Source organism: Leptonychotes weddellii, chromosome 10 (assembly GCF_054177405.1).
Source record: "Leptonychotes weddellii isolate Sample4059 chromosome 10, ASM5417740v2, whole genome shotgun sequence".
Taxonomy (NCBI): Eukaryota; Metazoa; Chordata; class Mammalia; order Carnivora; family Phocidae; genus Leptonychotes; species Leptonychotes weddellii.
The window spans coordinates 24644983-24662611 of NC_138378.1; the positions used below are offsets into that span (position 1 = coordinate 24644983).

Consider the following 17629-nt stretch of genomic DNA (forward strand, 5'->3'; position numbering starts at 1 on the left):
CTGGGGAAGCTGGGCCTGTGGTCCTGCAGTCCTGAGGCCCTGAGGATGGAGTGTCCAAGGCCGACTGACAGCCAGCACCAAACGCACCTACTTCTTCTTGGGTGATGAGACTCAGTTTGCCACAACCAATATTCCGCACTCATAAATATGGAGCCCAACATGTTGTGGCCTTGAAGTAGTAGGCCTCAAAGAGGCACTGGTCCTTCTAGCAATGACTTGCGGGTCCCCATGTCAAAAATGGGTGGGAAGGGGGTGTCTGGCTGGCTCAGTCGGTAGAGTTTGAGACTCTCAATCTCAGAATCATGAGTTCAAGCCCCACGATAGGCATAGAGCTTACTTAAAAAAAAAAAAAATGGGTGGGAAGGAAGGCCAGGATCATGAAACTGATGGCAATACCCATCCATAGCACTGGGTGCTTGGTAGACACTGTGGCATGTGATGCATGAAGGCCACATGGAAACCGAAGAGCTTGGCCATGGAGGCCACAATCTTGGATCAGAGTCCACTGAATGTTCAGAGGGGCCAGGATGCATGAAAGTGCAAGCAGACAGAGGGTTATGTCATTGGCCTAAGCACAGGTAGAAGGGAGTCTTATGTAGGGGCCAGGTCCTAGCGAGAGACTTAGCCAAACTGGAACTTGAGAGCCTAGGAGGGGCCTCTGTGGGCCACCTTGCCAGGCCTCTCCTGGCTCTGTGGGGCCTATCCTCCAGCAGGTGGTACTGCAGGGGTTTGGGCCACAGGTCCTCCTTAATAATCTGGGCAACCTTGTCAGCCTCTGGGAGACTGTGCTGCGACAACCAGGTGAAGAAGCTGCAGACGGTGTCCCGGTGTACCAGAACGGAGCGTTCCTGGCCCGGGTGCCCTCAGATTCGAGTTCCAACTGACACCACCGGTCCTAAGGATCTGCACTCATACTCCTTCATGAGCACCTTGTTCCGGAAGTAGGGGTTGTTCCAAAAGCGGAACTTGAACTTGCATTGGGCCCTGGCGTTCCTGAGCTCCCTCACCTCCAAATGTATCAGGTGGCAGAGCATGTCTTCATCACGAGTTATGATCATGGCTAACAGCTGCGGGTGGTTCAGAAAGGCGGTGACCCAGAAGCCAGGAATATTCTGGACGACGAAACTCCTAGGGGCCAGGTGCAGACGGCGGATGCGCCCAAACCTGCGCTGCAGCCGCAGGTAGGCCCTGTCTGCCTGGGCACTCCCAGCCTCCAGCTCCCACTGGATGGCCTCCAGCGGGTCCACCGCTGGCCCATCCAGGTTTAGGGGCCCCGGGCCCTGCTGCGCCGCCGCTCCCACCTCCAGCTCTTCCTCCTCCCACACACCCCCCAGCTCCCCCGCTCCAACTCCTCCCCGAGCCGCGGCTTCTCCACCCCTCCGCCTCTTCCATGAAGATGGCGCCCTGCCCAGTCGTCACTTCCTCGGCCTTCGCGCCACCTCCCGCCCGCGCCCCCCGCCCCCTGGCGCCGCAGGTCTCTGGGGCCCCGGCCCGGGCCAGGCCGCTGCCCGGCGCCCCAGAACAGGCGGGGCGGTCTCGGGGTGGGGGGGCGCCCGCGTGCCGCGCCTTCGCGGACCCCAGCGGCGAGGTCTGGTGGCGGGCGCGTGGCGGCTCCAGGCAGAGCCCCCCCCCGCCCCCTCGGCCGCCATCACCTGCGGGAGCCTCTGGCCTGGAGGGGCTCAGGGTGCATGGGCGACACTGCGGGTCCCGCCAGAGGGGCGGCGCGGCGCGAGGTGGAGAGGCGCCGTCTCCTAGGGGCGCGTTCCGCCCCTCGCGCCCCATTTCGGCGTGTGATTCGCAGGGGTGCCCAGGCTGCGGGGGACAAGGGGCCTGCCAGCCTGGCGGAGTGGCAAGGGGCTGCCTGGTGGGAATGCGACCGCGAGCGCCAGACAGAACTGGCCCCAGATTAGGAGGGCGCTGGAGGTGGAAGTGGGGTGAAGTGCAGGGGTGTACCAAGCAAGGAGCAGCTCAGAGCGGGCACCAAGGATCAGGCGTAACTCCGGTCACGGACAGATAGAACTTTCCAAGAACTTTCCATCACAGCCACCACACCAAGGGATTACTCTTCCCCCCCATCTGCAGTGGGCAGTGGGGGCCGCCGGGCGCCCGCACTCGACTGTGGTTTGCGGGGGGGCTGTCGGAAACTAGTAGCTTTGCACAGGATAAACGACTCCAGCATATGCAGAACAGGCTAACCAGACTCAAACTGGGAGCCGCAGATGATCGTAGTTGATTGGCACATGGAGGTGCTGGAAGTATTTATAGAGAAGGGAAGAAACAAACTTGGAGTGTAAGGATCTTGGGCAAGGGAATGTCTCAAACGCTGTGAACCTGGAGCAAACTGCCACGGGTATGTAGGAACTGTATCCTCCTGGGCTTGTAGACAGAAAGGTGGACACTTCCTCCTTGTCCTAGGCCCAGGCTACCTTTGCTCTATACCAGACATTTCACCAATGTGAACTCCAGTCTGAATTACAGGGAATGTGCTTGGATAGGATGAGCCTGGATGAACCAGCCATGCAGCCCTGCAAATGCATCTGTGCTCCTGTGGTCTTGGCTCCCAAACTTGTGGCCTATGGAGGTCAGCACACCTAATACCCCCTCTGCCTGGAAGTCCCGGCCACCTCCTCCAGAGAGCCTTCAGCTTACTCCTGCCCAATGAACAAGATCGCTCTGAGCTCTTGGACCCACTGTGAGGTGGGTTCCCTTGGGGCCCCGGCCAGGGATCTGAATGCACTGGGGTCAACACTGAACATTTATGAAGTAGATGGAAGGCCAAAGAGATGAAGGGCCAGCACACTGCCTTTGTACACAAAACACCTGTTATACACACATTAACACTTGTTACTGTCCCACGGACTCCTGGACTGGACTCAGGAGTGACTTACCCTGTGTGGCTATGGACACTGGCTCTAGACCACAGAAAAGCAAACTCAGTCTTAGCCCTGGGTGGGAGGATGTCAGGAAGAGCTACAGGGCCCAAGATGGTGATGACTACCTTTGTTAGAGACTGGCCAAGTGGCAAAGTCAGAAGCTATGTCAGTCTCCCAACAGTTTGTTTGAACCCAGTGGGTAGGCCCAAGTGTGAGCAAGGTGAGGTCCTAGCTGTCACTTCCCAGCTGTGTCCCCTGGGCAATGGATGGCATGTCTTTTCTTGGACAACCAGCATTCGTTCCCCACCCTAACTGTAGCCCGTTTCCTTTGAGAAACCACTCCTTCTGTTTCACTCAGCCTTGTCATCGCTGGCTGGTTTGGGGGAGGGCACAGAGCCCTATCAAGGCCAGTGAGACAGGAGATGCCTCGTGGGGCTTTGTGAATACAAGAACTCCTCTCTCCTTTCTCTTCCTGGTCAGCACTGTGTGAGGATGACAGGGATGGAATCATGGCAGCAATCTACTTCTTCACAAAGGGACGAGCCACTTTGTAGGGCCTGAGGATAAGTCACAGCTACAGAAGATAGGGCCAAGACACACAGGAATGCTAAGGCCAACCATGTCTGAGTGGCTGAACCAATTCTAAAAACTGTGCTACATCTGGCATTTTTAGTTATGTGAAATTTCATTAAGCCAATTTGATCTTTCTGACCCTTGCATCCAAGTTTAAGTGATAGTATGATGCCGCTTACCTCAAAGACATCCCATTAAGATCTTTAATTTTAAAGTACAAAGTTTGTAGGTGCTAATGTGAAGGGTTGTTACTGTCTACCCTACACTCACCATCCCCTTGGAGGCTAGAGATGTCTGGAGTTTCTGGTTCCCCAGGCTCTCTCCAACCCTTTCCCAATCAGACAGGTTCACAACTTCAAAACACATCATTCAGAAGTTTTTAATAAACAACTTCATTATAAAAACTTTTTTTGAAAATGTAATTCTGTAAAACATTGAAAAATCTACTTTAACAAAGATACGCCCTGTGCATTTTCTAATGGCACTTATACTTTACAATTAAAAACCTTGTTTTATATAAAGCCAAAAATACTCCAAGAGGTTATTCACTGTGTTTACAAAGTGCTAGAAGGCTTTTGTCTTGTATTTTTCTCTCTTTAAATAATCTGGCATTATGAAAGAGTGGCCCCAAAGCCTTGATCACTGGGAGGGAGGGAGGCGAATGAGAAGTGGTGTTTCAGGAGTTCTGGTGCCAAGTAGTCAGAGGTGGAGGGGGCACCTACGGAAGTGAGCGTGCATCTGAAGAAACTGGGCTGGGATACTTCTTCCAAACCCCTCCACAGAGGCACTATATCATCATGGTGAATCCTTCTCCTGTTAGAACCAGAACACCCCTTCCCTTGCTGCAGACCCTACTCCAGTGGTGAAGGTCATAGCCAATTCCTTCCACAGCAGGTTCAGAGCTCCAGGAGAGGCCAGGGTGGGGTCCTAGAGGAATCTGGACTTTTCTGGCCAACACCTGCCTAAGGCAAAGTTTCTTATTACATAAATATCCTTGTTAAAAAGCAAAATATTGATCCTGTACAATATAAACTGTTAAAAAAAAAAATCGTGCTTAAAAACAGCTCCTAGATAAGAGGGGAGGTAGAGGGAATGGGGAAAACAGCTACCAAAAAGAAGGTGGGGCAGGGATTCAGACTACTAGGGGAAGTTTAGGGCAGTGGAAGAATCTCAACTTAGGACAATATCTACGAGCAAAAAAGTAATCACACCTGCTTCCCGGATTTCCATTAAATGCCATTTGTAAAAGGTTGGGGGGTAAACTCATTGGTGCTCCTTTTCCCACCTCTTCCCTCTTTAAGATGTGCACAGATCCTTGGAGCTGACACAGCTGGGTAGATCATCCCCTGGCCCCCAGGACTGCACTCAGCCTTGACCAGCTATATGCAGGATGGGAGGTGCCTGCCCCGTTGTTCAGGGCGGCTCATCGCTGAAGCTGGAGGAGGTGGTTGGGAAAGGGGGCATCGCCCCTTTTTCCTGGTCCCTGTTTGGTCTCTGCCACATGCCATGGCTCCTGTCCTGGGCAGACACCCCTCAGGCTCTCATGGCCTCAGTAAAGGTACTGAAGTGGGTTTGGTACTGAGTGCAGGATAAAGCTATTCTTATCCTTCAAACAACCAGGCCAATAAGGCTTTTTTTTTTTTTTTCCTTTAAATTTGGGGAAGGGAAGATTAAGAAACGGCTGGGTGGCTATGGTCCAAGAAAAGGTGAAGGCAGATGTTCCTATGTACCAGCAAAGTTCACAGTGATAGAGAAATTCCTTGTGTGGTGAGGGCACTGAAGGAAGAGGAAAGGAGGGTGGCAGGATGGAGGGGGAGGGAGGGGCAAGGCCCCAGTTACAAGGCTTTAAATAGTTGCTCTGCCTGTTCTAGGAGTTTCCCAACATCACTAATGGGGGAGAGAATTCAAGGAAGGGACAGGAAAGGACAGGCAGGGAAGAGTGGACTCCTCTAAGCCCAAGACTTTCTATTCTGTGGCCAGAGGCCCACCTGCCCCTATAAACGAGGGGTGCAGGGAAGGTGGCAGAGAGCAGGTGAAGGGCTGCTGGGTCTAGTGATGAAGACCAGAGACGATAAGAAGAATGGCAGCACCGAGTCCTGCTTGGACCCTCACGCACCATTTCCTGTAATACGAGTCCCAGTAACATGCACAGCATGCAGGAGGTGGCTGCGTACCAAGGGGGGACGCTTTTAAAAATAAACCTTAATTAGTCCCTGGGACTCACTGAAACTAGTTTTCAGAAGCAAATCACCTAGTCTGATTCTAACCTTGCCAGACATTTTTATATCTAGTTTTGTTTTTTTTTTTTAAAGGTATCCCAAGCTACCCTGCCTAAATCAAAACATGCTTATTCACTCCACATTGCTTCCAATCAAGGGCCAGGGAGATACATTTTAAGGCTTTCACCTCAAAGAGTACTGGCCTGGGCTGAAGCAGAAGCCTGGGTCTTGGACCTGCTCAGTTCCTGATGATAGAGCAAAGTGATTTCTAGAAGGAAGGGGGAACAGGAGGACTGGGACGAGGCTGAGGCAGTTCCTTGGTAGTTTGTCCTGAAACCCTAGTGGAGAAGCCAGCACGAGGCCCTGTGGAGAGGTGCCCACACACGACTGACCGCATCTGTAGGAGTTAACAGTAAAGAGGTAGAAGTGTGTTTCTGAATCAGAGTGGAGGTGTCTCATGAGGGTCCCACACTGGTGGTCCCTGAGCTGCCTCCCTCCCATGAGTGGGAAGAGCGAAGCCCATGCAGAACTGAGAAATGAAGCAGGGATGGGGTTCGGCTGGGCAAGGGCTGCGTGGTCTGTGGCAGGGAGCCCCACAAGCCAGAAGAGAACCAATCATTTGTTGCAAGAAACCCTATTAAGTATTGGGGGCAAACTGCGGGGTGGGGGGAGCACAAGCATAAGGTGGAATTCCTTTGATGGAGAGCAGAGAGGCCTAGGCACAGTGGCCCTGAGTCCATGGTAACTGTAAAGAGGTGGAGAGAGAGGGGACACTGTGGAGAAGAGAAAAGGTTAGTATGGGAGCCAATGACGTACCCACAGGTTAGGACTCAACTGTCTGCCCAGCCCTAACTTCCTGAAAACTCTTCTTCCAACAATTCTACAACTTCCTGGAAAAGGGACAAGTAGGAGAGAGATGAATCAGGGTTTCACACCCTCCCCTTTGCTATCCACACCAGCTTAGAACCCGAGTGCCTCCTACTGAGACTAATGATAACAGTTCATGATGTCTGGGGTAGGGGTTGGGGAGTGGGGGCGATGGAAGCGGGCATGCCTTTCATGTCTTCCCCTCTCCAGTTCAAGAGGGGGGGTGTCATGATGTACTTGGAGAAGAACAGAATTGCAGACCTGGGAGAAAACGGCTCCAGTCTTCTTGCCTGTCTCGCGGACACTGCCGAGGAAGGCAGGAACAGACACAGTCATGGAAGATGGCAGAGACTGAAGCAGTCCAAAGTCAGTTTATTTCCCCACAGGGGAAAAATGTGACCTCAAGTGAAGAGAAGTCAGCAAGACCCGACTCCGCCTTGTAAACAGGGCTCCAGTTAACACCAGGTACCAAATGGTTCCGGCTGGTGCCAACTGGAATGGACTGGTGGGAATGGATTCACGGCGTGTAAACAACGTTCACTGCAATCACTCTAAGGCTAACAGCTTGGCAAGGGAGGTGAATGGGGTGTCTGAGACGACTGTGTAAACGGTACCGCTGCTGGACAACACTGACTGGAAATGGAGGTGTCGGTATAGGAGGGACGGGGGTGGTGGGAAGAAGAGGCCCTCTCTCCTGCCCACTGGCTGGAAGCAGGCAATGGAGCCAAATGACCCTCTCTCTGCAGCAGGGCCTGACCAACTGCTGTGGGGTCTGCAGGTTGGGACCAGGAGGCAGGCTTCTTGGGCTATTTCTCTCAAGGTCATCCAAAGTGAAACCCCTCTGTCTCTCCAAGAGACCGCCTCCTTCTCCAAAGAGAAGGAGGTTCTGACGCTTTGGAGGGGGAGAGGTTAGCTAAGTGTGGCTCCCGATTCAGATCAAAAAAGTAAAAGTAAAAATACCTGAAGTTCTATGGTATGAGATCTTTTCATGAGGCTGGGGCTCAGGGCTTCTCCTGGAACTGATCCTGGAGCCTGAACCCCCAAACCAAGTGCTCCATACAGATACTGGAATTTTTTCTTTTTGAACCCAGCTCTGAAAGCTCAGCTGCCTTCATGGGGGATGCAGATAGGGTGGGTACAGAGGCTCCCTGACAGAGCCTAAGACTGGACTGAGGGCCTCCTTGGGGGCTACTGGAATGCCTGGTGGAAACGAGGCAGGGTGGTGGTGCTCAGGCCAGAGGTGAAGACAGGAGGCAAGGAGTGCAGAGGTCCAAAGTTCAGTGGTCCCCCAGCTCCTGGGGAATCTTGAGGCTGAGCTTGCAAAGTGGTGAGCAAGGGCTGCGCCTCGGCCTGGGAGTAGCCCATGACCAGGCCTCCTGTGGCCCCAGGCGGGTTACACGGGGGGAGGTTGAGTGGAAGAAAGCCCAGTAAGTGGGAGAAGTCCACATTAGCAGCGCAGAGGGCCTCGGAGAGGTTGGCGGGGCTCTTGGTGAGCAGTGCTTCATCTAGGAGGGCCGCAGCTGCCGCCGGCTGAGGTGAGGCGGGCTGGGGTTCAGCGGACGAGAGAGACAGGCTTCCAGGAAGCTCCGCCAAAAAACTATCCACCTCCACTTTGGGCAATTTGTCAGGCAAGTATGAGGTAGATCCAAGCTGGTATTTTGGAGGAAGCTGAGCTGGGGAAGAGAGAGGTGAGGATTCCAGAGGGTAGCTCATACCCATGGGCAGCGTGTTGTGCACCAGGGAGTGTGGCATGCCCGTGCTGGGCATGGTAGGGATGTGGGCGCCATACATGCCCATGGGCAACATGCCAGGGAAGGCCTTGGCCCCCATCACGTCCCGAGAGGCCATGCACAGCACAGGGCTCAGCTCTTCCTTCACGCTGACTGTGGAGCTGCAGCTGAGTAGGCCTAACATGTCCACTGGCTCTGTCTTGATTTTGAGCAGCTCCTGCGAGTGGCTCTTCTTGACATGACGCGTCAGGTGGTCCTTGCGGCCAAACCGCTGGGCACAGTACTGGCATAGGAAGTCCTTCCGGCCTGTGTGCACCACGAGGTGCCGCCGCACATCCTTGCGAGTGTAGAACCGCCGGTCGCAGTGGTCACAGGGGTGCTTCTTCTCCTTGGCACCACCTGCTACTCGGCGTGAGTGGGCCTTCAGGTGCTCTAGCAGGGCCTGGGTACTCTCAAAGGTCTGCAGGCACACCTTACAGCTGAGGTCACCGCTGCTGGCGGCATGCATAGCCAGGTGGCGCCGGTAGCCTAGCTTCGTATTGTAATTCTTACCGCACTCAGAACAGTGAAGGGCCTCTTTGTTGGGGTCATGGGTCTGCAGGTGGTTCCGCAGATGGTCCTTGCGGTGAAACATCTTATCACAGTACATACACTGGTGGGGTTTCTGGGCTGAGTGGGTGGCCATGTGCCTGGGGGTAGGGATGGAGGATAGAGGAGAAAGAAAGAAGGGAGATCACAAGGGCTGGCCAGACAACAAAGCTGTCCACTGACGGAACTAGATACAAAAATTATGGTCAAGCCACGTGATGGAATGCAATGGGATACTGTGCCAGTCAGTGTCTAAACTCTATAGATATCCTCGCCCACCTGCAAAATCACATACATACTCCTAGTCTTTGTAGCACTGTTTGTAGTAGTAAAAAGTCAGGAACAATCTAAATGTCCATCGGTAGGGGGGGGCGCCTGGGTGGCGTCTGCCTTCGGCTCAGGTCACGATCCCAGGGTCCTGGGATCGAGCCCCGCATCGGGCTCCCTGCTCCGCGGGAAGCCTGCTTCTCCCTCTCCCATTCCCCCTGCTTGTATTCCCTCTCTCACTGTGTCTCTCTCTGTCAAACAAATAAATAAAATCTTAAAAAAAAATTTTTTTTTAAATGTCCATCAATAGGGAACTGATGAAATAAATTATGGTTACTTCACGAAGACTCAACTTTAAAAAAAAAAAACAAGGCAGCTTTATATGTACCCTCAGGGAACAAGCTCTTAGGATATATGAAGTGGTAAAAAGCAATGGGACAGAACAGTGCAGGCAGAATGGTACTATGCATAGGAAAAAGAGGGAAAATGATGTATGTTTGCTTGTATGCACTCAAAAAATATTTCTGGAAGGATATACAAGAAACTAACAACACTGGTTGCCCATGGGGAGAAGAGATAGGAAGCTTATGGGTGTGATGGAGAATTTCCATCGTATACCTTTCGGTACCTTGTGAATTTTGTTTTATGTGCATGTATTTCCTTTTCAAAAAATTGTATTTAAGGGGCACCTGGGTGGTCAGTCATTAAGCGTCTGCCTTCCGGCTCAGGTCACGGTCTCAGGGTCCTGGGATCGAGCCCCACATCAGGCTCCCTGCTCAGTGGGAAGCCTGCTTCTCCCTCTCCCATTCCCCCTGCTTGTGTTCCCTCTCTCGCTGTGTCTCTCTCTGTCAAATAAGTAAAATCTTAAAAAAAAAAAGTTTTTTTAAATGACACAATAAAAGGAGGAAATATATCTAAACTTCCCGATCTAGAACAATCCCAAAATGTAAGGGGTTAAGTCAAAAAAGGAAGTTCAGTATAGTGTGTGTAATACAATCCCTTGTGAAAATAAAAAGGGAAGGGAGTACATGTTTCAATGTCTTAGCAAGGATACACAAGAAACTGGCCCCACTGGACACCTCTGGGGAGGAAAATGGTAGCTTTCAGCATGAGGACAATTCATTTTTCACTGAGTGCCCATTTGTACCATTTAAAGTGTTTGCCATATAAGCCAGCAACACTTAAAAAAGTGTTCCCATGGTTTACCTGCTCCCTTCTGGAGGGACAGCAGCTCAGAGTCCAGGAGTTACAATCCAGAGCTCCACAGGACATTCAGAATCAACTCAGTAAGACTTCAGGAACCCATATTTACCAGGCCCTGTGTGAGCTGTCATTAAGCTGTTCTCCACAAGAGGCCAAAGCACAGGACAGCTCCACCCACCAGTCAGTGAGCGGCAGAGGCTGAATTTGAACACAATCCTTCCCGAAACCTGATTTCCCTTAGGTCTGCTACCACTGCCTTCACTATAGCACCCAGTGATCCTTCCAACCTGGAAGGTATCAAACATAGCCATTACACTCATGCTACGTGAGTGCCCACGCCTGAGGGTTACTGCGAGCCTCCTGGGACATAACAGACAGGATAACAGATGACAGGGAGGTGTGATGAGTGAGCCCCAGTCCATTTCCTTCATTTTACAAGTGAGGAACCTGAGGCCCTAAGCAGTTTGGTACCTCGCCTAAGCTCACACAGTGACTACAGCTGGAGTCAGGGCTCGTGCCCCCCAGAACAGGATCCTTCCTGCAGCCTCCCACGGACACCCAGATTGTACTAAGAAAGTCTAAGAGGATGACCCAACTGGAGTCCACCGAAGACACAGGAGCACACAGAATCAAAGCATTCCTGAGAACTACAGAACTGTCATGAGGACAATCCTGGTCACCCACTACCCCGTTACCTGTTTTAGTTCCTATCAACTGTTTTCCAGACAAAGAACTAAGGCGTTCTGTGGTCATCTTGTTCATGAATTTACTTGTTTGCTGTCTGTCCCCACTGTTAAGATAGTGAACTCAAGGAGGGCCAGCACCCCCATCCGTCTGGCTCACTACTGCATCCCTGGCACTGAACACTGTGCCTAGTATGTAGCAGGAGCTCAATAAATCATAGCTGGCTAGATGAATGGATGAAGGGGTGTGCATCGGGTAGTCTATCTCATTTGTAAAGGGCATGTTCCTGTTCCTCTGATGGAAAGGCAAGGATAAAATCTGAGCAGTGCCCCCCCACCCCCACCTTCCAAGCTGCTCTGCCGTATCTACGTTATACCAGGACTTTCACATTCCATTTCACTTTATGTAGGGCTCCTGGGCTTACAAGTTGCAGAACAGCCGCTGACCCAGAGGACACCAGGGATTCTACAGAGACAGAAGTAATCATGTGAGTAGCAGGCTGGTTCAGAAGAAGAGGCACTGCCACTCTGAGCCTCTACTTTAAAATTTACAGATTGGACCAGAGGGTCTCCTTTTCCTTCTAAAGTTCTAAGACTAATTCATAATTTCTGGCTAAGAGTCTCACCATTACCTGACAAAGGTGGGGAAGGTAGTAATGACAAAATTGTTCAATCTGGTTTGTTTATGACTGTCTGATATTTCCCCATCAGAGTCTAGTGTCTGCATACAAATACCAGTATTAGCTTTTACTGAGTAAGTTCAAATGGTTGGCGTCCAGGGTACACTTATGGGCCAATTAACCTCTACTCTTCTATCACAGATAAAGCCTCATACTCAGTGAAGTCCCTCTGGCTTTGACCTCTGGGACCCCCAGGGCAGGAAGAGGTATGGGAGTGTCACCTACCTATATAGCTTGTACTTGGAAGCAAAAGCCTTGCCACAGTGCAGCTGAGGGCAGCTATACGGTCTCTGCTCTGGATGGGGGAGGCTGTGAGGCCTCAGCTTCTCCCCATTTGAGAAGGGCGTCCCCGAGATTTCACATTGGCACTTCACTTGACTCTCCGCCTCCCGGCCCCGAGGCCTGGGAACTAGTTTCCAGCCCACTTCCTCCTCCTGCTTTGCATCTTGAATCCAGGGGGGGACGCTGGTGAAAAATGTGGTCATGGCAAGACTAATGGCGAAGGGCCATGTTATTCAGAAAGCCTCCCCATCAGCTCCACACGGGCTCTCTGCTCTGTCACGGCCTCCAACGCAGCCTTCAGAAAACAATCTCTTCACCTGAAACATCAGAACACCTGGTGTTAGGGAGCCCAATGCCATGAAAACATGGGCTCTGGAGGCAGACAGATCCCATTCCAATCCCAGCCCTTCCACTTAAAAGCCATGTGAATTTCAGCCACTGACTTACTTCCCTGAGCTATCTCCTTATTTACAAAATGGGCTTAATAATCTCCTAAATCATAAGAATAGTTTGAGGATTGAATGAGATGAACAGAGAGTATTCAGCAGAAGGTGGGCACCTAGTAAGCGCTTAATGGTAACTATTATTATAAGTACTACCTAGGCTAATAGTAAGCAAGATAATCTGAGGAAGTAAAACCCCTAAACTCCAACTATTCTCTTCCAACTCCACTTTTATATTCTTTCCACTAAATTTAGAGCTAGCAGCTTCTCCTCCTCTTTATCCTACCTCCCCCTCACCCACTACTTTCCACAATTCTCCTCCTCATGGAGGTGCTAAAGAGCAATAAAATGCCCAAAAGGCAACAGGGAAGGAAGAAGACTTTGCTTAGGAATTTACACCCTGGAAAGTCAGCCCTGGAGCCAGATGTGTTTCTCAGCAGAGCATCAATAAGAGGTTCTGCCTAAGGAGGCAACAGCAGATTCAGCATTTCCCCTAAACCAGTACTGGTCCCATCCTACCCGCCACCACCTCTCTGTGTGTCCCAGGCCATGCTTCTTTAGCAAAGCCTGTCCAACACCCCAGGTGCTGAGTGCCACCCCCCCCCAGCCCTTCCAAAGTGGGGAGCCAATATCTTGAAGTCTGATCCTTTCTCTTGTTGAGGCAGGGGGAGGGTGTGAGAAAGGGGAAAACTGCAGCAAAGATGACAGAGCTTTTTTCCTGACATCAACTCAAAGGGAGAGGATGGGAGTTATTGTACGGACTCTCAAAAGGGGGACAACAGACCCCTATCACTCACAAACTCCTCACAGATTACCAACTGCAAAGCAACTTGCTACAACAGGGGGATTCCTTTTGAAGAGGTCATGCCAAAATCTGGTCATGAGGCTTTTCCATGTGAAGGGAGCAAAGGGGGTATCTGGGGATTGTCCACGAGAATCTGGGGATGGCTCCAACCGCACAAACAGCTGTGGGCCACAGAATGCTTGCTCAGCTCGTTAGCACCTGCTGCTTACAGTGACCATTCATCCAACAGACTGGCCGTGAACGAGATGATGGGATCAGCGGGTTCATGCCCCAGAGAGCTTTGCTCATCATTAACATGAGCTAAGTCCTGTTCAGGAACCATTCCTCTTGTTGAAGAAACATTGCAGTGTAATATGATAAACATTTCCCCATCACGAGTGGAGATCTGCCTAGAAAGATCGGCACAAAGGTGGCTGCATTTTGCATGAGTCATGTGCTGGGAAGGGGTAGGCAGCACTAAAAACTAGTCCCACTTGAGCCTTCAAGTCATCGTGGGGTATTTGCCTGCTTCACTATAAATCTCAAAGGCCTCTGACGTCTGCCTTTCATGGTTTAAGTCCTTCCTTCTTCTCAAGGGTGGAATTACCTGTTTATAATGCCAGTGATTACTACGCACCTTGGAATTGGGTAGAGAGCAAGCACGAGTTTAAACATCTAGTTTGGAGGGAATTTCCCCTACCCTCAAAGTCAAATTCTGTTCCCCTCTGCTACCCAAAATCATGCACCTCAGCCCCTGGAAAGTTGGGAATGGCAGCCAGAGGAAAGCAAGTCGCATCACTTTGGCCGATGTGAGAGGGGAGCCTAGCCCTGGAAATTCCACAAAAACTCAGAAAGAGAACAGTACGTCCCCCACCTCCCACACGTCCACCTCTTCTGTTCTCCTGAACAAGCACAAACAAGACACAGCAGTTTAGTACGCTGCTTCTGAAAGCGTGAGTAATGGGCTTCTAGGAAAGAGGCCAGTGGTGGCTAAGGAGAGCTCACGAGGTTGTACTGACAGAACCAAAGGATGGAGGCAGCCATGTGCTTGCCTTGATCTGCGTTTAATGGGGCTACGACTTTAAAAGGAAACAGCCAGCACCCTGATCCTATTCTCCCCTTTTAAAAAGGCACAGTGGAAGTCCTTACCTATACTCACCAACAGCCTGCTGGATAACCAAAGCTGCCAGTGTTACCTTAGGAACCCTTTTGGGAATCTACTCTCTCTCCCTCTGTCCTTTGTCTGCAAACTCCTCTCCTCCAGGAAAATTCCTGGGCCTCTCTCCTTCAGACTTCTTCCTCGGCAAAACTGAAAGAATTCTGCTTCTCTTTCAAAGCTGCTCTTCTGGTCTCACACTCTAACCTTAACAACTGTAGAGTAGCTCACGGAACCTGTTCCCATAAAACAAACACAATCAATCCCTCCCAGTTACTGGTATAACTCGGTGTATTTTCATCCAAAGATTCCTTCTGGCGCCTGATCTGAAGAGGGAGGCAGCGTGGAAAGAACCTTGGACTTGCTATCAGGAGAGCTGCCACTTACTGGCTGTGAAACCATGGGCAGGTTACTTTGTTTCTCTGAATCTCTTTTTCCTCAATTTCTAAACTAAAGATTTATTCTCCTTACCGATAATAGTCTCATGGAGGATGAAGTATCTGATATAAAGTGTGTGAGTACATGCAGTGCCGTCTCCGAGGTCTACACTGTGTCTGCCTCTTTTCCGCACGGGGCCTGAGTAGTACTTTTTTTTCCCCCTTTAATGTTACTTCTCAGGCCTCTGAGTGAGTTTCCTTCCCTTCACAACATCTCCCCAGAATGCAGCCTTCCCCTTTTCCCTCACAGTCAACCCACAGCACATCCCCTCTAACCAGTACCCCCTGCGCTCCCCTCCTCCACCACCACATCCTGGGCCACCGTTCTCTCACCTCAGGAATCTCTTCTATTACTAAGGCTCTGTACCCCAAACACAAATGCTTTCTAAAAACTCTCGAAGGCCCTCTCTGGAAGCTGAAAGGAGACAAACTGCTCCCTAGTCTGTCCTGCTGTGTGCCATGATGCCTGCTGCCCTCTGACGAAACCATAGTTTGTATGATGTTACATCATCTCTATAGAAACTGCGTTCTTTCTCCATTATTAGCCTGTTTCCTCATCTGTAAAGCTAAAAATACTTACCTCACAGACTTGTTGTGAGGATTATTTTAGTCAGGTATGCAAAGGGCACAGCATAGGGCTTGGCTTGCTCTAAGTACCCAACAAAAGGCAGCTATTATCTTTGTCTTTGTATTCAGTTGCACGTTTCTATCCCACCTTCTGCTGTGGCAGGAAATTCTCCCAACCCTCCCAAAACTGTGGAGAAGGAGCCCCCGCCAGCAACCCCCCCTCCCCGGCCGCCGCAGCAAAGAAAGGGTTAATCTCTAAGTGTTCTTAACTAGAGAGACCCATAGAGGATTAACAGCTCCACTTCAGGGACTACCCTAAAATAGCTTTTATCCCTCCAGCCCAAGAGCTACTTGGGGATCTGAAGAACTCAATTCAACACCTGCCGAGGAGGAAACACAGCCGGGAACACACCCTGGAACGTTCCTTAGGGTGGACAGAATCTTCCCTTAAGCAGAACCCAAAATAGTAACTGGGAAATTATAAACAGACTGAGAGAAAAAAGAAAAACAAAAAAAAACAAAAAACCCAGGTCTTGACCTGAGCACCAGAAACAAATCCAAATGACACACTGACTGGCTGGAAAACAGTGAGAAGGAAAGGGGGGAATGGGAAGAGCCGCCCCCCTCCCTCCCTCCCTCACACACACTCCAGAGTGGTGGGAGAATTAAATTACAGGGAGGCCAGAGAGTTTCAATGACTTGCATCATTCCAAGAGACATCAAACAGGATTAACAGGGGTTGGATTTACTCTCGGGCTGCTAGTTCTTCTGTCACTGTAGATGGGCCCTCTTTGCAGTCCCTTTGATTCACTCTTTCCTCCCATTCCCGCTGCCTCTCACTCCTGAGGAGGCCTTGAGCAAATGGCTGCAACTCACTACAGCCCCATTTTCATTAGGAGGAAACCTGGCTAGACACCCCCAAGGATTCCCCCCAACAATGGAGTGGCCTCATTGTGGGGAGCAGGGTTAGAAATCCAAGGCCAGACTATCACAGTCCCAAACAGGTGGAAAAGCATACAAGCCAGGAGACAGGCTACTCTTGCTGGTGAAAGCACCAACCACCACCCCCCACACACTAGTTGTCCCCTTATCTTCCACCTTACAGGTCCCTTTCCCCCACCAAACTGGAGCGGGAGCCTGGGACTGGATTTACAGGGAATAACCAGGCTCCTCGGGCAGCTTCTAGACCACACCACTATGTGGTGGGAGAGGTTCAATTCCCCTGGAGCTGGAAGAGACAGGAGAGATGGGAGTGGATGCCTGCCAGAGAAGGGACAGAAATTCAGGGAGAAGTCTGGAGGAGGTCTCAGGGATGGGAAGGAAGGGAAAGTATGATAAAAAATCATTAGCAAGTTAGCTGAGTCTCTAAGGGACCTCCCCCTTCCCTCCCCCCCAAAAAAGAAAGAGATGGTGGATTATAAGGGCTGGAGGATTCCAGGGGTTGAAGATAGTCAGAAGTGAATTCTCTGAATTTCAATGGTCTCAAAAGGGTAACCAGATGGATGATATCTAAGGTTTGGGAGTACAGTCACTGAGGAGGAAATTATAGGTAGAGCTTACTGGGGTTCCCCAGAACCAGATATTTGACGGAAGCCTCAAAATGGATTATGTGATTCTGGAAAATGAAACAGTAAAAAACGGAGTATTTGGAGCAGGAAAGGGGGTTATGTGGGTCCGGGTAGGCGTGTCTGAGGGGAGGGAGCAGGTGCAGCTTATCTGCGTCCCCCAGACCCGGGTCCCTGGTAAGGTCAGCAGCGCGTTATCTGGGTCTCCAGGGAACCTAGGGGTCAAGAGCAGGGGACCCTCAGGGCTGAGTCTCCGGGTCTCGGTAGGGAGGGGACCAGTGGGGTTTCTTCCGGTCCCCCGACCCAGGTATCGGGTCCGCGGAGAGATTTCGTCACCCTGGGGCCTATCGGGGCCCGAACTGGCGTGGAGGGGGCCCCCGGTTGGGGGTGTGGGCGACCTAGCCGTGGGGCCCGAGATGAGAGGCGCCGCCGCTCCGGGTGCCGGGCGCGCGGGCGCAGCGAGACGGCCTCCCGCCCCGCTCCCCGCCGTCCCCCGGGGCCCTCGCCGGCACTCACCGCGCTCGGGGCCCCGCGCTGCGGGCCGGGCCGCACTCGGGCTCCGCCAGGCCCGTTCAGGCCCCGGTAGTGGCGGCGGTCGGGCCATTGTGCGGTGCATTGTGGGAGCCGCGCGAGCGGGCGCTCGGGCCGTGGAGGGGGCGGTGCCGCGGGCTCTCTATGGTCCCGCCCGCCTGCCGGCTAGAGCGGCCGGGGC

General features: G+C 51.8%; 2 protein-coding genes across 4 annotated transcripts; both read right to left on the reverse strand.

Annotated features, from left to right (window-relative positions):
* Positions 1–368: 368 nt before the first annotated feature.
* LOC102728338 (putative testis-specific Y-encoded-like protein 3) lies at positions 369–1782 on the reverse strand. Its single transcript, XM_081832278.1, is given in 2 exon segments — positions 369–1404; positions 1712–1782. Coding segments are annotated over 2 exon segments (915 nt in total). The 3' UTR covers positions 369–560.
* Positions 1783–3809: 2027 nt separating this feature from the next.
* Positions 3810–17569, reverse strand: PLAGL2 (PLAG1 like zinc finger 2). 3 transcript variants are annotated; one of them, XM_081833063.1, is made up of 3 exons: positions 17434–17569; positions 11909–12282; positions 3810–8951 (listed from the first exon to the last, which is right to left on the reverse strand). In XM_081833063.1, exons 2-3 carry the CDS (start codon positions 12166–12168, stop codon positions 7721–7723), a joined length of 1491 nt encoding a protein of 496 aa, XP_081689189.1. In that variant the 5' UTR covers positions 12169–12282; positions 17434–17569; the 3' UTR covers positions 3810–7720. The 3 variants fall into 3 exon arrangements, with proteins under 3 accessions (XP_081689189.1, XP_081689190.1, XP_081689191.1); XM_081833064.1 differs by having other exon boundaries at positions 11909–12299; positions 17434–17553; XM_081833065.1 differs by lacking the exon at positions 11909–12282 and having other exon boundaries at positions 17434–17554.
* Between the last annotated feature and the right edge of the window lie 60 nt (positions 17570–17629).

Bases quoted from the DNA above. Each gene is read 5' to 3' on its own strand.
- PLAGL2 (XM_081833063.1), bottom strand. From the start codon at position 12,168: ATGACCACATTTTTCACCAGCGTCCCCCCCTGGATTCAAGATGCAAAG. The intron at 8,952-11,908 runs GTAGGTGACACT...CCCTACCCCCAG, and splicing joins TCCAAGTACAAGCTATATAG to GCACATGGCCACCCACTCAG.